The sequence below is a fragment of the Sturnus vulgaris genome, chromosome 10 (assembly GCF_052056855.1).
Source record: "Sturnus vulgaris isolate bStuVul1 chromosome 10, bStuVul1.hap1, whole genome shotgun sequence".
Lineage (NCBI taxonomy): Eukaryota > Metazoa > Chordata > Aves > Passeriformes > Sturnidae > Sturnus > Sturnus vulgaris.
Genome location: NC_142252.1, coordinates 22,015,804 through 22,037,492, shown reverse-complemented (window position 1 = coordinate 22,037,492; position 21,689 = coordinate 22,015,804). Strand labels below are relative to the sequence as shown.

Sequence of the window (21,689 nt, the reverse complement as noted above, 5' to 3'; positions counted from 1 at the left end):
TGTAGAGGACAAAATGCCAACTGGCCCGATGCTCCATCATAAAAAATATTCCCAGATCCACATGGCTCATGCCGGTATTTTAGGACATCTGTAAAGTTGTTTCTGGTGGAATGTGGCAACTGATAAGAAACATATACCAAAGCAGCCAATAAAGGAGACAGTTAATTACCTTTTTATTTACAACTTTAATTTTGGTTTTACTCCATGGCTTGTAATAGTCTCATTTAGAGGAGAAAAAAAGGGGAAAAAAAACCCAAAAAAGCTGTTGTCTTTCTTGCTCAGTTTTTTTTCTCTTTGGCAAGTGCTGATTTCCCTTTCTTGGGAATCCAGCACAGCTCTGTGTGTCTTAATTGCTTTTTGGGATGACAATTTGGATACAAAAGCCAGCTGTGACATGTGCAGCTCTAGTAAGGGTTAAACCAGTTTTATTCCTTGAACAGAAATAGGAGAAAGACTCACTTTGAAGATGGGCCTTTGTATTGCCATCACGTCATCACAAGTTATTCTTTAAAATATAAATTATAAATAAAATACAAAGGATTGATTCTGTCCTTTGTGCATCAGTTTTTGCTGTAAGTGAGATCGAAATCTGGCCTTCAGCACTGGGGCTGGAGCCATCTGGATCCATTATACATTAGATTATAATAAATGTTATAGTAGAGCAGTAGTGAAGATCAACTATTTAACAGGATCATTTTAAAAGACTTAATCATGGTCAGCCTATTACCTTTATGTAACAATTTCTCAGTAGTCATTACCTGTGTGTGTAGCACTAAATCTCTCATTACAGTAAATGTCCTCAAACTTACTTAGATACTTCAGGTTTTATTTCAGAATTTTGAAATTTAAAGCATTAACAATTACACCGAAGTTCTGATAGAAAAGATATAAAAATATTAATTGCAAAATAAAATCCATGTTATGCTGCGTTCAGGGCAGATTTTTGCCATGGATTTCTGTGTAGCTGGGATTAAACCTAAAGAGTATGAGATTTGAGTTTTCATGGTATTTTGTACTCTGAGATTCCAAAAATATACAGCAAATTCTTAAACACAGGTTTGTTAGATGTTTATTGGAGAAATAATGAAATTATGGAAATGACAGAAAAATAGTCATCTATGGTTGTGTTGTTCATATTGTCCCCTGGGCCACTTGTAGACAGACACACAATAAAAGAAGGAAAACAGTTAATTGTGAGTTATTTGAAGTTTAGGTTAGTGGAGGAAGAGATTCTGGGCCTGATTCTGCAGAGGCTGACTGAAAAGCAAGGATGGTTTGCGTGACTTTGGTGGGAATACTCCAAGTTCCTGCTGTCCTCACTGCAGGGAAAGCTGGGGCTGCTCCAGGGTGAAGAAGCTCTCGATAGAATATTAAAACCAGCACAGGGAGCCGCTCCCAAACGGGCTCTGGTCCAGTCAACATGTGGTTAGATGCTGCTGGAAACAGTTTCTGGCAACTGCTGCTGTATTTATAGTACAGTGAAAAAAAAAGTTCAAGAAAGTATCTATAAAAGGTGTAGTTGGCTGGGAAGTCAAATTTCCAGGAGCCAAGAGCAATGGGGCTTTCATGTTCTCAAATTTTGGAGTGAGGAGCTGAAAAAGTCTCTTGGCAGGGTCCAGAGGAAGCAGACAAAACTTGCAGTAAGGTTCCCATCACTTGTCCATAACTTGGTGGATGGGCAGATCTACTTGTTAGAGGGAGCAAAAAGCAGTAAGTGGTGGTGAAATGATTTTCTTTAAAAGAAAGCATGGCATGTTTCTGTGACATTGACTGGTCTGGGAGCACCCAGAGCCAGAAAGATCTCACCAGCTTCACTTTCAAGCTGTAGGTGACAGGATGTGTCAGAAGGGATTATTTGACAATGCGATTTAATAGCATTGGTCAGAAATGCCTCAGTGTGTGCAATTGCTATGGAAAGATTTAGGAACTCTTGGTCATGACAAACCCACTCAAAGCAGAAGGAAAATCAGGAAATGAGGTGGAAATCTGGCTGCCACTCTTTTGTTCACAGAAAAAGCCATCAGTCAGAAGCACAGGAAACTGTTAAATTAGAAAATGTCTTTATGAGATAACTGGTGGTGCAAGAATAACACCAGCCCTCTTTTGCAAAGGCAGAGCCTACTGAAATGGCAGGACATGGTGCAAATTGCCCTCGTTATCTGCATCAAAATTCTTCTGTAAAGTACTAACAGATGAGGTGGCCTTGTTATTGAGCATGTGCACATTGCAGCAGCTGAACATGCTCTGTGTGTGCTGCTCCTTCTCAAACCAAAATACAAGAAATTCTGCAAGGACAAAGAATTTGGTAAGAAGTGAATTACTGCATCCTGTTCAATAGTGGAGCAACTACTGCTAGCCTTGAGCTAAGGAATAGCTCTTAAGGCTTTGCAGCATCTTTTGGAGTCTGGGAGACAGAATTTTTTAAAAAAAGGAGAAAATCCAAATGATGACCAAAAGGAAAAGAAGGAGGAAAAGAGAAACTCACATGAATTAATTAAATCACTGAATCTGGATGAGTCCTTAACTTCAAGTCTTGGTGGGAATGCAGGGGGTGTTGCAGGGTTCATTCCTTGATGCCAGGGCTTGCACGTGAAACAGATTTTGCATCCTGGCAGATGGAAGCACTGATGACAGAACATTCATTGAGAAGAGTCTGTGTTTAAGAAGGGCTGGGGAGAGTATCTGTGTTATAAAAGTGTGTATCTGTTTAGTCCTGATGATCTGCTATTCTGGTTTGAGCAGAAGCCAATGTTCAGTTTTATTTTAAAAGGCACCCCTTCAAAGCTTCCCTATAAGCTCTCCCTCACTATTGAATAGTTCAGAAAAGCCAGAGATTTCTCCAGCCACTCAGGCCATGCTTTCATGCCTTTAGAAAAGACAAAATACGTGAAGTTATTTATGCACAGATTGCAAGGGATCTGTTGCTTGGAGACGTGAGCAACTATATTTTCAACCAGGTTTCTAAAGTAGCCACAGACTTTCTTTCTGCCAGGGAAGAGAAGGAAGGGGAGAGCAAAGAAATGACATTTAGAGGTATTAGCACAAGTGGAACTGTTGGATAATGACCATGCTGCTCAAGCACACACTCATTCTCCTGGTATACTGGAAAATTAGGAGGATAACCTGCATCTCCATAGTTCAGAGGTGGCACACTGGAGATTCACTGGTGCCTGTGCCCAGAAGCTCTGCCCAGCTCTTCCCCTCAGTTCCAACCTCCATCTCTGAAGATCATCCCAAAGATGTAAACTAAGCATGGCAAATGCATTTACATCTTCCTGATCTTTTGTTCAATTCTCCTTGAACATTAGCTGTCCAAAAAGAAACCAGAAATCCTCACTACCACCTGGAAAACCTTTCCATAGGCAGTTTTTTGCCATGTAACACTGGCTCAGCAATCCATCCAGGTGTAATGATTCTTGTGGTTTTTACAAAATACAGCTATTTTTTTTTCTCAGAGAATTTTCTGGCTTTGCATTTAAATAATGTTCCTCCCGTATCTATTTTCTGGGAAGGTGTCTTTTGAAATTCTGTGTTGCTGTCATGTGCACATTTTCATTGTCTTCCATCCACAGGGTTGGAAGGGAACTTAAAGCCCATCCAGTTCCAGCCCCTTCCACTGTTCCACGGTGCTCCAAGCCTCATCCAACCTGGCTTTGGACACTTCCAGGGATGGGGAATCTGCAGCCTCTCAGGGCAACCACTAACAATGCCAGCTCCAGTTTGCAGGGAAGGAGTAGATTACAGAGGAAACCAACTTTCTCCAACTTTCAGATTTTTAGAAGATGTGACCTACCCCATATTCATAAAAGTTGCTAAAAGAGGCAGAAATAGCTCACAGCTTCTTGCTGACTTGGGCAAACCAGGTGGCTGCTGCCCAAAGGAAGAGGGAGAATGACCCCATCTCTCCTTCTGTGTAGGAGGGAAAGAGGGAATACATTCATTTGGAATAGAAATACCAAGAGGAAAACCTCTGTGGAACATGGCTTGCTTTTCTTGCTACTGTCACATGAGGGGAATGGGAGAGCACAGAGTGAGGAGCAGCAGCACTCAGTCCAGCTCTCCAGGATTTGACATTACAGTCAGTGCTGTCCCATTGTCCAAAGCAGCCATCTGCTCCTCAATGCCTACTACTGGCCCTCTGAAAGTGGATAACATTAGAAAATTAAAATAAAACTTTAACTGAAAGCAACAAAGTACTTAAGACATGAAATGCAGCAAGCCCAGTAGCAACCTAACCTAATTCCTGGGTATTTTTTCTTTTAAAACAGGGTGTCCAAAAGGTACCTACGGTTCAAATTGCCAAAATCCCTGTAAATGCATGAACGGAGGCCACTGTGACCCCGTGACAGGAACGTGTGATTGTGCTCCCGGTTTCATCGGAGCCAACTGCAGCAAAAGTAAGCCAACATTCATGTTCTGCTTCTGTCAAAACACAGCAGAGAGCATCATTTGCATAAGAGCTTGTCAGAAGAAAAACAGACAGATCCCAGCTACCTCTTCCTTGAATTGTAAATCAGGATTCCAGCTTTGTAAAAAATCTCTTGCAAAATATTTTCCCTCGCTTCTACATGCATAGAAGCAAGGGCACTTACCCCAGGATTGCAACCTGCTTGCCCAAATTTATTTCTAGAGCCAGCTCAGCGTGAATTGCTCAAGTTCCTTCTTCCTGTCCAAAATTTGGAGGTTGAGAAATTATCTCAATATTTTGCTTCACACTATGGTGCCATTAGTTTCAATAAATAGGAAGAATATCAAGTTTTGCCATGGCAAAACTGGTAAAGACTCCATGGCAACTCTACTGTTACTTCTCTGTTTCAGAGCTAAATGGTGTAGCTGAATTTCTGTGCTGCTTCAAAAGCTCTGGACTCTGTGAAGTTCTCTTCAGCTTATTCACAGAAAAGCAATGTTTGAATGTTTCGTTGCCTATAGCTTTGCTCTTTGGTGTTAGGCAGCATCAATATTAAGGAAGGAAAGATGTTTTAAGATAGAAGGATGAGCAGCTGATATTTCAGTTGTATATTCACTCTTCTGATAGGAAAGACAGTAAATATTCCATGTGAAATCATAATCACAAGTGGTCTCAGAAGGTAAAGCAGTCATGTCTTTGGGTGGGTTTTGGCTTCATAGTTGATGCTTTGAAGTGCATTAGGTGGAATAAAAGCAAAATCAGCTCTTCCCCTAAGATTGTGGCTAAGTTAAAAATGAAAACGGCTGGGTGTTTAACAAATCCTGTGTTCCCTTCAGGTTGCCCCGAGAGCCGGTATGGGAAGGACTGTGCCCAGGTCTGTGCCTGTGGCAAAGGCCAGTGTGATCCACGGACTGGCGAGTGCACCTGTGCCCCTGGCCACACAGGACCTGCCTGTCAGCAAGGTAACAAAGCAGAACCCAGGTCACCTCACCAGAGGGTGACACACTTCAAATACCCAGCAAATAAACTCAGTGCCAAACATTGTTCATAGCCACGTTCCCCAGGGCCTTTGATGATAAGGCTGCAGTTTGGGGTGCTCAGCCTCTGTCTCTCCACGCTCCATCACCCAGCCTAATCCTGCCCACACCTCCCTGCCACCCTCCTGCCAGGGCACTGGCTTCTCCAGGAAGCTGAGGGGATATGTCAGGACAGAGTGTTTGGGTGAAACTGATAATAATCATAGAGTAGTATCCCACCACCCTAGGGAGACCCTAATTACTTGGGACACATATGGGGATCATGTGTTTGTATTTATTCCCTGTCACCTTCATCCTTTTCTTGGGGTGCTAATTTTTGGGTTTTTTCAAACTTTGTTAATTCTCTGTAGTGTGTCCCCAGGGACAATATGGCCCCAACTGCCATCTGACATGTACCTGTCAGAATGGTGGCATCTGTGACCACGTGGATGGCAACTGCACGTGTGGGCTCGGCTGGACAGGAAGATCCTGTGAGAAAGGTGATTTCCTGCTTCGATGGCAGTGCATTTGTACTCTCAAGCTGGTGTTTGCAGTGTCCCCACACACCCACAGACAAACAGTTTCAGAGCTGTCCCTAGTTAGAGCTTCAGATCTTTTTTCAAAGACAATTTCCTCCTGAGTCTTGCTCATGAATTCCCTGATTTCTTCTTCACTCCGTTATTTCTTCTCCTGTCCAAATTTTGTGTTCTTTTGTTCATAGGAATGTTGGGTTTTTTCTTCTTCCATGTGATCCTCAGAAGCCTGTCTTCCTTCTCACTGGTTATGTTCTTCTCTTTCATTTGCCTCTGGACTGGAGTTGAACTTCCCAAGTATTGACTTCCCAGGTGTTCTGACAACATCTGTCCAAAGCAATTGAGACTGTTCTGCTCTCTCACCCTTACTTCTCCATGATAGCTGTCCCTTGTGCAAGACAAAGCACACTAACAGAATAAGCTCATATCCTACTCCAGAATCTCTCCTGTCAGCCCAGTCTTCCCACAACTGTCCTGTCCATCTCCCAAAAACCATTCTGCATTTCTGTGTTCCTATTTTTCTCTGTAGGTAAGAGATATCTGTATAGTTATGAGTTAAATGTTCGGGAAACTACAAGTTTACTCGTATGAAATACAAGTAAATAGTTCTGAATACACATTCAAGGCAAATGTCATCATTTAATCATAACTGCCATGGTTTAAGCTCCCCAACACCCTCCCAGGCTCTTATTTACAACACTTCTGTCCCTGACACCTGTAGAATATTCACTTCAAACTCCATATATATCTATACCAAGAACTGTTTGTTACAGGGGAGTGTCCCTATATAAAAGTGTCATATAGAAAGGACACTTTTTAGCAGCATTCTGAGCTGCAGTTGTTTCATTCTGCATCTGAGGAGCCTCAGAGCCCCACCGTGCATCTGTGTGCAGAGGAGGAGCAGGGAGGAAATGGAAGATGCAGCTACTCACAGTGTGAATCCCATGAGGATTCAGTGGCAGTGAATGTTCTCTGTAGATAGGCTGTAAAACATTTGCAGTGAACCAATATCTGGGTGACATAGCAAAGGCCACCTGTGTTCATCTCCATTTATCTGTTCCTGGAGAGCTCTGTAGTCACCCACAGGCTGCTTTGGGGCTGCCTCAGCAGGGTGGTGCAGATGTCCCCACATGGAGCAGTGGCTTGTGGGTGTATCTCACAGATAAAACATCTCTGGAGTGGAGCACAGGGGGCAGACATGCACACATTGTATAACGGACTGTGTGTTGTATCATTAGAGAGAACTTCACTATTTGTCTTTTGATGGAGTGAAATTATTGGAAAATTGAGTCTTGATCTCCACAGCAGTGTGGGTTTGAGTGTGTTGTGACTGGAAATCAAAGACAGCTAATCAGGCATCCTTTTAATAGAGATTAGATATGATGTTCCTGGAAGATCCTGTCTGGCATTTGCCGAGTTCTCAATCTGATTATTTGGACGGCCACGCTCGTTTAAGTTCGTCTGCCCAGATTCAAATTATCCCAGCAGTGGGAAGTTAACTTATTCAGAGATGATGCTGAGGTTAATTATATTGGCACAGTCCCTTCTGCATGACTTGGCTTTCAGTAATTTGAGACGTGTTTAGTTCTGTAAAAGCAGATAGCTCATTATACATGGACAGACTGTTGCTATGTGTGAAAAAGATCCTCCTAGTTTTATTAGGAATTCAAATAGTGTGAACTCCAATGATAACACAGAGGAGGAAAAGCTTCATGTTTTCTTTCACACTTTTTAAGTGCCTAAAAGAAAATATTGCTGTAGATAAAGAAAAAATAAAAGAGAAAATCTAATTTATGCCATTCACTACAAGGCTTTACGATACATAGTTCAGCATTGAGTCCATGAAGAGACAAATGGAAAAAGGCAGATGGTTAAAACTATGAGGAAATTGCTGTTCAAACATCTATATAACATAAAAGATTTCTCACCAAAGTATGTAAATGCATCATGGTTGTGCAGAATTTCTGTGTCTTCATAACAAATATTCTTGGGTCTGCAAGTCATTCCCCGGGCGTCATTTCTGGGCAATGCAATCTATCACATATGAGTTTTTCTGGGTGAGGGCTGTGATTGATTGTTTGTCTGTTTGTCTGTCCATGTCCTGCCAGCAGAATGTCTCCCAGGAAAGTATGGGGCTGGCTGCTCCTTGGACTGCCTGTGCCAGCACAGTGGCACCTGTGACAGGTTCACAGGCTGCTGCAGATGCCCCGAGGGTTTCTACGGCCACTCCTGTGAGCACAGTAAGTGGAGACACTCAGGGTCATTGTCACAGGTTTGGAGCTTCATAGTACTCAAGAAACACCTCACTGGTTCAGTTCAAAATTTTGGGGATGTCCCAGATCATCCAGCTCCTTCCACATCTTGCATGTCTCTGAAGCTGCATGGTGCAAGTTTAAAAGTCCATGGCATTATTAGAGTTAAAGATAAGTATAATTTTTTGTTGGCTGCCAGGGAATGCCACAGAGAATACAGAGGATATTAATGGTGTGTACGATTTTCTCCATGAACCGTCTTCATTTTAATTTTTCAGGGTGCCCCCTTGGATTTTATGGGCTGGGCTGTCTTCAGGCCTGTGCCTGTAAAAATGGAGCAACCTGTGATGCAGTGACAGGACAGTGCCTTTGTCCTTTGGGTTATCATGGTGTCCACTGTGAAAAAGGTACTGGTACACGTCTGATGGGAAAGAAAAAAGAAAAAGTAGGGGGAAGAAAAGAAAAAAAAAGCAGAACTCAAAAAACTTCATATAATTACTGAAATATTTGTTGGGAGCCACCACTTCCATATTTTGAGCTTAATGAATATCCTGAAACACTGAATTTGGGACAGATTTCTTGTTATACAGCTGGGTTTTCCCATTCCCTTATAAATTAACTAATCTGGTTCCAATTAGTACAGTGAAAGTCTGGGTCTCCATGATGTCTTGCAGCAATGAGTTCCACATGCCATTTATTAAAAATAAGTCCCTTTTACTGATTCTAAATTTGCTTCTAAAACTCCAAATAAGATTATTAAATAGGTGCATGTCAGACCTGTTGAGTGTTATGGAGAGGTCTTCTAGAGAGTTCTAATTAAAAATAAAAATAACTGCCAGCTACATTTCTGGGACAGATTTACAGATACCTTTGAGAAGTTAGATTAGACAACCTCAACAGAAGGAGAGCTTATATAAATATTGTGCCCATTCCACTATGTTTGATTCTTCATTAAGCTTGGCATTTACACTGACTTCAGCAGAGAGTTTATGAGCTTTCCTCTGAGACATCCTGGGAAAACTCTGGGTTTAATGTGCATCTTGCTACTCAAAATGCATCTAAAGGGTTCTCTTGCTGTCAGGCTGTGACAGGGGCTGGTTTGGTGAGAGGTGCCAGAATCAGTGCGACTGTGGAGATGCTCCTTGTGATCCAAAGACTGGGAAGTGCCTTTGCCCACCTGGGAAGACTGGAGACAAGTGTGACATTGGTAAGGGCAATATTTTTAAGGGCTGGACTGTATATAGTTAAACCACTCTGACCTGTTGGTTTCAGAATAACTGTAAAAGGGCATTTGCTGGTGTTCAAGAACACATTGTTTGTAGAAAATTGTTCTTTGGGGTTATCGACACCTTTATCAGCAGGCTTGTACCTCTTGATTTAATCTATATTTAAATTGATATACTGATAGGAAAGCTGTTCATGGGTCAGCTGTAAAATGTCATTTGCCTTGAATTTTGGAGAACACAGGCTGGGGAAGAAGAGACCAAGAAGTTTTGCAAATGCAGTGGGGGAGACTCCAGAGGGTGCAGTTGGGCACTAAGGGCTCCAGTTGCTGTGAGTTTTGTCACACTGACATTTGTGACCCTTTTCAGACCCCTGCAAAAGTATGTCCAGCTCTGGATTTGCTTCTCCTGGAAGCAGGATGGAAGCCCCACAGATGAGGGTAGTGGAGCTGCCCCAGCTGTGTGTGCTTGCTCCTGGCCTTCAGCAGCAGCTCAGGAACTTCTAACCCAAATTTAATTCCCTCCTTTGCAGTGCAGGCACTTGGGCTGTGTGTTGGCCCACAGGAGCAGAATTCTTCCATAACAAGGATATAAAAATAGGTGAGAAATTTTTCCTGTAGGGAAAGCCAGCCCCACTGCTGTACCCTGATGAGGCTGGGTGCAGGGTTGAGAGGAAGAAGTGACAGATTCCTGAGCCAGTCTCTGGTCACAGCTGTGGCTCTGATCAGAGTTCAGGGCCAGGCTGGAGCACCAGGTCTGGTGAAGTGTCCCATGCCCGTGGTTGGAATCAGATGAGTTTAAAGGTCCCTTCTAGCCCAGGCTATTCTGGGATTATGATGGAGCAGTTTTAGGGTAAGCACTGGAGTAAAAGGAATTGCAGTGGTTTAACTGAGGGTCAGTGCTGTGACAGACAAGATAAAAGGAGTGAACATCCATGTGCTACAGTGGAGCTTCACCTGGAACCAAAATCCTTCTGAGCCCTTGAAAAAGAGGAGGAATATTATTTCTCCTTTTGTTCTAGGATGGGGCAGATATAGATTTGAATAGGCTGTTATTAATACAAATTGCTGTGATCTTAAGCATTAGTGCAACTTGCAAAACTAATTTGACTCCCTCTGTGCAGTGTCCTGTGGTCAGGAAATGAAGCTCTCAGTCTGCAGCACTGTTCCAGTGGAAACATGAGCCACCCTCACTGCCCACACTGCACTGGGCCCATGGGCCTTTCCAGACAAATTTTAGGCAGAAGTGGAACGCAAGGGGGAAGCTCAGCACCAAAAATGGGAATCGAGGTTTTCCTCCTTGCAAACTCTGCGAGTCATTTTTATTTTTCTTAAATCAGCTAGGGTAGCCCCCATCCATGAAAAGCTGTTATGGGGTAGGTTTTATTTGCATTTTTATTTTCAATTAGACTCAGTTCATCTGTGATATAACTGTGAGCAGCTGTGACTATGCAGCAGCCATAAAGATAAAAGGCCTGATTTTAATTTGAACTCTGGTAAAGCACCCATTAAACAGGCAAAATGTTAATTAAAAAAAAAAAAGAGAGAGAGAGAATATAACAGACTTTTATGGGCATTCTTTTTCTGTAGTAAATTAACATTGCAGACTTTCAAACAGATGTCTTAAATACACATTGTTATTAACATGAAAATGTGGTATTACATAAATTAAAATCAGGTCCAGAGGTGTTTGGGGAGACCTTTTCTCATAATATTTCCTAATTGAAAAGGCCAAGTTCAGAGCGCATGGGGCGAGTTCTCCCACGTGCTGGGGCTGCAGCTGATGCAGGGCTCAGCAGGACTTTATTTACCCGAGGGTGCTCGTGGGAGAAGGCAAATTCCCTGGTTACAGGGTTTTTCAGCGAGGTGAGGGAGAGAGGGCCATTGTTTGCTGTGTGTTTCACACCCTGCCTTGTGACCCTGCTGCTCACTTTCCTTTCCTGCCTGTCCTCTGATGCATAAAAAATTGCAGTGAGCATTTACCAGCCTAGGTATGAAATCTATTTGCGTATGGAAGTGAGATTTTTTTTTTTGTGAGTTTAATTTGCCAGGAGGCAGCAGAACTGTGCAATCAGAGCAAGACATGAGTATCTCTAAAATGGATTCTCCGTGTCACATTCTGTGAGGGAAGGCTCTTGGCCAGCAAACACTGACAGGAGAGACGGGGCAGGAGATAGTGTGGATCCAGGATGCTGACAGCAACTTTCCTGAACAGATCCCAAGATGTTCTCTGTTGAGCTGTCAACCCCTGTTTTTACACCAGTAATGATTTCCATTCTGGAACCTCTTCAGGACAGCTGGGCTGCAGCTTGGGCAGAGCATGTGGCAGACAAAACTTGATGGCTGCCGCGCTTTGCCAAATGCCGTGTTTTAATGTGAGCAGATGAAGGTGTCTAAGCAGCTTCCTGATCCCACAGAAAGGCGGGGAGGGGACGGGGGGGACTACCAGGAGTGTCCCAAACCCTCTCCCAACCCCTCGTGTCCTTGCAGGGTGCAGGCCAGACAGGTATGGCCCCGGCTGCTCCCTGCGGTGCCAGTGTGGCGGCAGATCCCGCTGCAACCCCCACAACGGCAACTGTGCCTGCCCAAACTCCTGGATGGGGCCAACCTGCACAGAAGGTAACCAGCCTGGGGGCTGGGGGCTGGGGGCTGCAGCTTTTCCTGCTGGGATAAAACACGTGTGGCCCATGCTGGTGGTCGGTTTGGATGGGAGTGTCAACCCACTGGGTTGTTTGGATAATTTCTCTTCTTAATAAAATAGAGTACGGAGGGAAAGTTTATTCTCACTTGTAGTGTAATCACAATTCTGCCCTTAGTTTAGGAAAAACTTTGGGAACCTCCTGATTTGGAGGTGTTTTACAGTTTTGCCTGTGCCCTGCCTCTGTGAGGAGGCCACTGAAACTCCCTCCTCTACCTTCTTTTCAAGGCTACCATTTATTGAATTATTTAAGTGTAAATTGTATAATCTATGTAATATTTCAGTATTAGGTTATATGGACCTGAAACTATGTTTCTACTTAATTCTCTAGGTGGCCCTCCTAAGCTTCCTTTTTACGAAGAACAAGCTCAAGAGAGAGGGAGTATTTTTCCAAGAGCTCTACAACAGTAACATTTGGACTAATAAATGAACTGTTTTATATGCACAGACGGTATTTGAATTTGGATATGAAAACAGTTATTCAATTCAGCTTGAATTGTACTGAAGTATTCACACTTCTTATGGAAGACTACAGAGGCCATTTAGTAGCTGGATCCTTTTAAAAAGTTGAATCTGTTTCATGTGCTCATTCCTAGCCTCTTGTCCCTCCATTAATCTACTCTGGACATTCTTTCTGATATTAATATAACTCATTGCTTGAAAGCCTGGACATGTTTTTAATCAGACCAGCTCCAAAGAGTATCAGGATAAGCAGCGTGTAACACATCACCATGGAATGAGCCACGCTCCATATCAGGGACTTTCTAAACCCACTTGACAACCAGCACCAAGTTTGAAGAGTGTTCCACAGATTATTTCTCTAGAGATTCACTGCAAAATAACATTGCACAGAAACTAGAGGGATTCATCAAGTTAATTCCTCTTTAAGTAACATTGTGTGTTCTAGAGAAGCATGCAGTCGAATTTTAAACTTGCAGCTGAAGAAGAATCTGCCACGATCCTACAAGAATCCTTAATACATTGTTAATTTATTTAAGAACATCTTCTGCATTTCTGGTGTTGTTTGACTGATTGAATGGTCTCTGTCTGAGTCTGTCTTCCAGAGAGCTTGGTGTTATCTGCCAGACTCTCCTGGCATTCTGTGTTCTCACATCTTACCAGATGAATTTCTCAGTGGGTTGTCAAGCCAAACTGTGCAACACTTCTCATCAAACAGTATCTGCTAATGCAAAAAAAGGTTTAATCCTAAATGGAGAAAGCAGGTAGTAAGCAAGGAGAGATGCTTAAAGATAATATCTTTGGGGTTAGTGCTTTTATTGAGCAATTTTTTTTAATCAAGTCATCTCACAACAGTCCTGATCTTATTCAACAGCTGCTGGTGGCCACCTCTTAGAACAGAGACATTTTGGTGCTATTTTGTCTGTTTAGACAGGTTTACTTTGGTATAGAACTACATCATTATAAAAAATTTATGTTTTGTATTTTAATATTTTGAGTTAATCTGAGACTGAAACATTTCAGAGTGCCTCTTTATACCTCTCTTTAGGTTAGGAGTTACAAAATCTGTGTACTAACCACTTCATTCTGACTGTATCAAAAGTGCACTTGCACTTAAGAAGGGGCATCAGGACCGTGGTAGACACAGAGTATGTGCAGTTCCAGCTCTTGTGCTGACACTCCATTCACCACCAGAACAAATTGCAGGTTTTTGTTTTGCAAGAGACAAAATTACAATAATTGTTGGTAACCTGGGATTTTTGAAGAGGTTTGTTGTTGCGGTAAGTGATGAGTTGGTGAAGCAGGATCCAGGAGGTTGGATGGGAAGGTGAGGTAAAATTTTTCTCCCGTGGTTCACCCCAGGTCTTAAACACATCTGCAGTCAATGACTGTCCACACCAAAGCAAATGGCACTTGCTCCCCTGGGAGTTTATTTCAAATTGTGATCTATGGGAGGCAACACAGTTTTAGGAGGTGTTTTCCAAGCTTCATGGAAGTCTTATTGTTGTTATTCATCACTTTGTAGGTATTGAAAGTAAAAGTATTTGTGAATGTGTCAAAGTTAATTAACTAACTGTGCTTTCAGGCAGAAAAGCACTGGGGCTGATGCTGATCCCTTTTAATTTCTTCTGTAGAGCTCAATGAATGTCACTGAAAAGTTCATTCAATGTAAATGTGGCAAAATTATGGTTCCAAAAGCGTGTGACTCTAAGCAAGGCAGTGACATTTAAAATGCTCTTTTGGAGCTGTGATGGCCTGGATCTGATCTGACAATTATGTGAATTTGGGGCAATTTCACTGAACAGGAACCTGTAAGGTAGATCTCCTGTGAGACAATGGGAGATAATCTTAGCAACTGCTGGAGAAGAACAATTCAAGTTGAGCATTTGACATATTTTTGTTTTAGCTCTGTATTTACTGCAGAGCCAAACTACCGCAGTAGTGCAAGTGTCACACTGTACTCAAGATTTTTGTAGAATTGAGTGAGTAAAGCTGTAGAATACCTCTGAAGGTCCAAGCTTCCCTTTAAAGCCTGGTCAGCTTCAGAGTCAAATGGGTCAGAGATTTATCATTCAAGTCAAATTTCAGAGATTCATCCCACCTCGTTTTGAATATCTCCCAGGATGGAGATCCCACCACCTCTTTGAACCTGTCCTAGTGGAGATTTCATTTTCTTCCTATTTTTCCCTGGTTTCTAATCAGAATTTCTTGAGTTTCATCTTTGGTCCACTGCTTCTCATCCTTTCAGTGTGGATCTCTGAGGAGCCTTTGTCTTCCTCTCCCCACAGCCCCCATGGGGTAGTTGGCTACAGCCTTGGTCTTTTCTTCTGAAGACACCCCATTACCTCAGTGACCCTCCACTGGCCACATTCCAGTACATCAGACTTTCCAGTTCATTCCAGCTGCCCAGAGACTGGTGTGGTTACTCAGCAGCTCGTGCATAAAACCCTTGACACTGCTGTCAGACAGCAGAATGTATGAAATGTACTGTTTTTCTCTTATTTTTGTAGCTTGATGTGTGATTTGAGCAGCTAATCAAAGGGGAAACCTTTCTCAAGCCATATTATTTACACCTGTGTATACTGGTTTACATTTTCCACAGTACCTTGATAATAGAATTGTAAATATGTAGTATAAGGAAATAAAAGATTTTTGTATTAAGTGTTTTTCAAGGATGTCACGATTTTAGGTACATGATGGAACACATATTTGAAGTGACTGATACTGAGCCTGTGCCAATGAATTAAGAGGCCCAAGTAGATCTGCTTTGGGAAATATTTCAGCAAACTCTTTTTTAAAATAAAAAAATGCCAATTCATACAAACCACTCCATATGCATTAGACTTTTTTATTCAAAATGTTTCTTGGCTTCTTTATGTTATTACCTTGGGAAAAGAAGTTCACTTCAGTGCCATCAAACAGAGCATTCTGATTTGTGGCTCTTCATGGCTTCTTGTTCCAAAATAAAGTGCAGTCATACACAGGTAAAATTCAGAATTAAGATTTCAAAAACGTTAAAAAAGGAATTTTGACTGGGGTAGTTGGAGTATCTTATCTTGGTTCTTATTTTTTTTCATAAGGCAGAGAAAATGTTTACAGGATTTTGTTTTCTAGAAGAGCCACACTTTACATTATTAACTATTAATTAAGGAAGTTTCCTTGCTTCTGATATTATTGTTCTGATTCTGCTCCTTACTACAGTTTAACACATTTACCTAATTCCTTGCCTACAAAGTAGTCTTTATTAGACAGGATGGAGTTTTTTTTAATGGAAAACTGACTAAATCAGCTTTTCCAGAGATTAATTTTGTGGCAAGTGAGTATAGTCGCTACTAAATTAACACAACTTTGCTTGTTTGCTTCATCAGATTCCAGTGAAAGAGTGTCAGGCTGATATAGTCCTGACCACAGCACTGGGGCTTGTTGAAAATGAAAGTGAAAAACGCAGTGAAAACGGGGTTTATAGTTAAATTGATGTCCATCTTCCTCTTGGTGGAGGCATTTGCTGGCTCCCCATTTCCCAGGAGGCTGAAGTTAATTACACTTCCTTGAAGAGCGCGCTGTGTATTCCTCTGTAACACACTTGCACGTGCAGATAACTCCTTTCAGAAAGACATTGGAATTATTTCAGCCATGCAGTTCCTGTGCCAAATCCCCCTCTCTTACCTTGTATGCTCCAGATAACTTCAGTTTGAGTGGGAAGGAGTTGAGTGTAACTCAGTGGGCCCAGCAGAACCTCGCTCGCTGCGAATTCATGAAACCAGAACAACATGTTTTAAGTTAGACCTCACTAACACTATCCTCATAGGAAAACAATCAGAATTTTAAAAATTCCCCGCTTCCCCTGCCAAAAATTATTATTCTACTTTTATCCTTTTTATGTTGAAGAACCATAGCTATTAAAGTTTGCCCAGATTCCTTGCCAACCATATTATTTTGATTGGCTGCAGGTTTCTGTTTGTGTAAGTAATAACCAGCATAGTGTCAGGAGTTGCCAACGGGACAAACATGGAAATAATACCTTCATGTCCTTCCCAGAAGAGGCAAAGACACATTTGGGAGCCATCGTGGCTTCATTGTGCAGATCAAACAGTGACTGTTAGAATTTAGCTTCTTATCAGAGCAAAGTAAAGCTTAGGAACAATCTTTGAGAGTGCTGGTGGACCAAGAAGCCTCTGTTCTCCCATCCTTTTGTTAATATTTTTATATTTAGGCTAGAAACCTTCTCAGTCCCCAGTTTTAGAAGGACTTTTCCTTCAGTTTAACCTGTGGCTGATTGAGCAGTTCCATGCATGGGCTGCAACTGTGCCCAGTAATACTTTTGCAAGGTCACAGCTTTAAATTCTGACACTGTGTAAAGCAATTTCCAGCAGTAAACACCAAATCTCAGCCTTGTAGAGCATAAATTGTTCATTCTGTTCTTTCTATTGCTTTTAATAAGCACTTGCATAGCAATATTATGTCTCTGAATTTGTAACACCTCTTCAAGGAATGTGTGGGATGTATCTCAGATTTGTGCTGTACTTTCTGTTGTAGACGTGTTGTAGTAAAAGGAGGCTGTTTTTTTAATATAAACATGTCATTAAAACTTGGTCTTGTTTTTCTACTATTGTTTGTCTTGAAGCAACAGGCTTATGCTGTGGATGAGACTTTATTCTGCTGAACTAATTCACATTCAGAGCAAACAGGCTGAAATCACACCCGCTTTTAGTAGTTTGTATAGAATAAATAATGGCCTGTGCCCAAATGGGTTTGTATATGATCCCCGACCAGGGCAACCTGGCCCAGTGTCTGAGCCTGACAAATAGAGCTTTCTGGCACTCAGACTCCAGAGTATTAGAAATATTCAAAACATGGCATAAATCTTGCTGGAAGAGGATGATTATGAAGTGTAACATTTCGGGAAGGCTTGGGCACGGAGCACTTTGAAGGCATTTGAAACCACACACCTGCAGCCTCCCATCAGCCTGCTTGGGCACTTCCCAGAGCCCAGTTCTGCCAACAAATTGCCTGGTTCACCTTCAGGGTATTGTCTTCTCACACTGGCAGGAGCTGAAGGAACACGTGTGCCTGCTTAGTGCCAAATAATGCAGTAGGAGTGTGCTGGTTAATTGGAAGTAGCAGGCTAAATTGAATTCAAAATGTGTAACAAAGGGGGAACGGTAGATCAAGCTGTCAGAGAAAAAGTGGACAACTCTGGCTTGCTGCTTTCTGGGAGAGCAGGCTTGGATTCCTTTTGAAATTTCAGGGCAAACGTTTTGAATTGAGCTGTGTAATACTGCAGGGTTCTTTCTGTCTTGCGTGATTTACTTCACTCTTCCTGCAGTTTTCAACAAGGAACAAAATAATTAAATTCATTTGGTTTGTCATCTTTTTGACACATGTTCTAAAAATAATTCTATAATCCTTGCAATTTATCCGGTAATTTCTTTATTAGAAGCCATATTTAAACTATTCGAAGAAGCTGTTGATGTTATTGCTATTAACCTCTCAGATTGCTGTTAAAAGCTGATCAAAATCTAGACATGGAGTATTAAACCAGAATATTCTTAATCTCTGCAGAGTTAGCATTGATGTGTGTTTTAAACCTTTAAAAAGCCATGCCTCTGCAGCACTTGAAATGTTCATAAATCATGGAATGGTTTGGAAGGGACCTTAAATTCCATCTATTTCCAGCTAGATGTGGGGCAGACACAACTTCTCTGGGCACTCTTTGCCAGTGCCTCACTACCCTCACAGTAAAGGTTTTCTTCCTGATATGTGAGCTATGTGGGACCAGAGTGACCTTGTGACTGTATCCAGGGAGCACTGTTCCATGGGATGGTCCCTCAGCACCTTCAGAAATCGTTATCCCAGTCTGCAGCCAGCAGTGCTTATCTCTTCTTTTAGTCAGCACTAGAAGTTCACAGGGTGCTCATAGAATATTCTGTATGCACGCAATAAAAACAACCATCCAAAGCCCATGAATGGTTTAAAAATGACTTTAAAGTGCTGCATGATAAGGCACTGCTTTGTTGATTCCTTCAAGCATGGTAGTTAAAAAAAAAAAACACAACTCAGTTGTGTTGTTTTATATATGAATAAAGATGTCAGCAAGTAGTCATCTAACTGTCCGTGCCATTTGGCAGTATCTAGCTTCCTTTTCAGTAATAGCCCAATAAATCTTTATCTTTTACTAAGCTGATGACAGCAAAACATCTTGAGAAGCTGCATGTGGTGTAGATATTACAGTTAACGCTTAAATGCTTCATGCCATCGTCTACTGGGTGTTTTTCCTGTCCAGATGTAACGTCCTGGTTTAAGGCATGTGCTCGCTTCTCCCTCCAGTCATTCCAAGAGGCCTAATGATCATTAATTAATTAATTAATTAAGGTCTGTTATCCAAGACCACCATGCTGGTCCACAGTAACTGAGATCCACCTGTTCAGGTGACCTCGCTGACCTCTTACCAAAAGTAAGAGGTACAAAAGTAGCAGCTTTGCCATTGGGAGCAGGTTCTGTACTTTGTGTTTTCTTTCTGCCTACAATTCCTTGGTTCATCCAGAAATCCAGGGGCTGTCTCACCTCTGTCCCCTGCTTTGGAGGTGGCCATGGAGGCCTCCCAGTGGGAGCAGCACTGTGAGCTGGGCTCGTGTTGGCTGGGTAAGTGAAGCCACGTTTGGGGTAGAAATGCTCCATGTCCACTGATTCTAACCTGTTCCCATTAAAACCAGCCTGTCATTTCTTTGTTATTTGGTAAGTCTTAAAGTGCCATAAATTACTTACAAAGTGACTTACTGAAAATTCTCTAATTTTTGCAGCTGGAGGAAGCTTTTTTCAACCAGAAATCCAGATTTTAAATGATTTATTTCTCCTCTAAGAACCACATTAGGATTTCTTGTTGTACATCATCACCCAAGAGCGAGATTGGTGCAAGGAGAAACTGTGGGGTAATTCATGCCTGTCCATTTGCTTTTTTTCCCCTTTCCCCTGACATTTCAGCTGTAGTAGCTGTTGTGGATCTTGGCCTTGTATTAACAGGCACAGGAGAAGGCTGCTCTTAATTATTACTTTACATTAAGGGTATCTATGAAATACCAAGCAGCAAACACCATCACATTAATTGTGGGCTGTATCCCTGGGTAATGAGGGGTGGGAATGCTGCAGGAACAGCAGCCACTGATGGCATCACTCTGCTCAAGCCTTTTTTGAAGCCCTTCACCCTCTCAAAAGTAAGAGGTTTGAACAGGCAGCTTGAAGGATGATTAGAACTGCTCACAGTCATAGTTAGCGTGTTAAAATATTTTACAAGAACCAGTGAATTTGATCAGAAAGTAGTTATTTTTGGCTGCCAATGTGGCAAAACCACTTAAAATACAAACTCAAGAATGTGTTGAAAGGAGTCAGTTTGCCAGCACAGCTATTGTTGTAGCAAAGTCTCTCCTCTGATCCAACGGGAATCATCTCCTCAAGTTTTATTACTTAAAAAGTTAACGTGGATGTCAAGCACCTGGAAATCTTTATGTCTTTGAAAAGAGCATTGGGAGGGGCTGGGTGAGTTTGGTTTCTTGTTGCAAACTCTGCTGTGGGGTGTTAGCTGGGGATTTTCTTCCCTTGGGAAGCTTTGAGGATTGATTTGGTAGTTCAGTGTCACTGCTTTGATGATGTGCTCTCTACAAGGGGTAACAAGATGTGTGATTTGATGCATAAGTATTTGAATTTGCAGTGGATTTTCTCTTGTTTTTTATTTCTAGATTAGAAAAAAAAAGAAAAAAAAAAAGCCTTAGCTTTTTTTGCCTTAAAAAAAAAAAATGTAAAGCACCCCAACCACCACAGATGGATTCTTTAGAGAGACAGGGCTGCCTCCTTTGAGAAAAATAAAAAAATGCCTGTAAGCACTCAGGACAGAATTATTTCAGCAGCAGAAATCCATTTTAAGGCGTGTCTCAGTGAGGGCTTGTGCAAGCAGAAAGCCCCTGGACCCTTCAGGAGCTGGAGAAGGGATGGATCTGCAGCCCTTGTTATCTCAAGTACATCAGTGGTGCTTCAGCCCCTGTGCTGCAGCATCACATGCCAAGGCAGGGGAGATGTGAAAAGCATCATGACCACTAAATTAATGTTTTACTTCGAGTAGGTGTGAAGGAAGATGTTGAAAACTGGGTGTTTTTTTCTTCCTCTGCTGCCAGCAAAACAAAGTCCCACACAAGAGAGTTTGAAGGTCTCTGTGGGAAAAAATGTCACTGCCAGCTCCACCAGAGTGCTTTGTCCAAGTTGCCCTGAAGGAATCTCTGCCAGAAATACCTGTTAACAATAAGGACCTGTTAATGTTTCACAATTATTTTCCCAAGTATTTAATTGCTGCACCGGTCCCCAACACAAGAAACTGGCAGATATTAAATACACAATAACTCTGGAAACCTCTGGTCTGTCTGCATGTGCCAAGACCAAGACAGAGCTGCACATCTGCAGGTCTGGTGAGGACTCTGTGTGCAATCAAGAAGAATAAAAAGCTGGGGCTCTGTCAGTCATAACTACAAGTTTTCCAAAGAAAATCAATATGATTTTCATCTTTTGTGGAAGGAAGCTAAGCCACAAATTACTCATGGCAGGCACATCCCAACTTTTCTGCACAGAGGCTGCTCTGGGTTGAATTAGTGTTAGTGGCCAGTCAGGAGGGATTGTTTGTAATTCCCCATCCCCATGAAGGTGTTGCTTTGTCAGTGGCTTCTGACCAGATAAAAACTCATGATTTACCACAGGTGTGATCTTCCTGCCTCAAGGTGTATTTACAGAGTTCTTGCTTGGCTTCCCCTTGTGGATGACAAAGCTGACCAGGCTGTTTTTTACAACTGAAAAAACCCCAAAAATTGCAGCTTCTCTGCCTGATATCAAGGGAACATTGAAGCTTATTTTGATAGTTTATCTTCCCCAAGTGAGGAAACTGCAGCACTGGCACAACACCTTCAGTATTTCTGCCTCACTCTGCAGGATCTTAAAGACAAGGCTGTGCCTTGATGGATGTCAGAAAGAGACGTTGGCTTTTGAAGTGGTACTGAGAGCCTGTCTTCATTCTTGAGCCTTGATACACCTTTTCAGCTTGTAAATTTAGCTATCTGCCTAAA

At 42.0% G+C, this 21,689-nt stretch overlaps 1 protein-coding gene across 1 annotated transcript in view; it reads left to right on the top strand.

Moving 5' to 3' along the window:
- The window catches only part of LOC106858078 (uncharacterized), a 181,579-nt gene extending 164,398 nt beyond the window's left edge, over positions 1-17,181 (top strand). Inside the window, exons 31-38 of the mRNA XM_088171044.1 lie at positions 4,269-4,397; positions 5,245-5,370; positions 5,796-5,924; positions 8,069-8,197; positions 8,488-8,616; positions 9,291-9,416; positions 11,922-12,050; positions 12,461-17,181. Coding sequence (XP_088027170.1) covers positions 4,269-4,397; positions 5,245-5,370; positions 5,796-5,924; positions 8,069-8,197; positions 8,488-8,616; positions 9,291-9,416; positions 11,922-12,050; positions 12,461-12,540 — 977 coding nt within the window. The 3' untranslated portion in view covers positions 12,541-17,181. The remainder of the gene's footprint in view (positions 1-4,268; positions 4,398-5,244; positions 5,371-5,795; positions 5,925-8,068; positions 8,198-8,487; positions 8,617-9,290; positions 9,417-11,921; positions 12,051-12,460) is intronic.
- Positions 17,182-21,689: the final 4,508 nt, after the last annotated feature.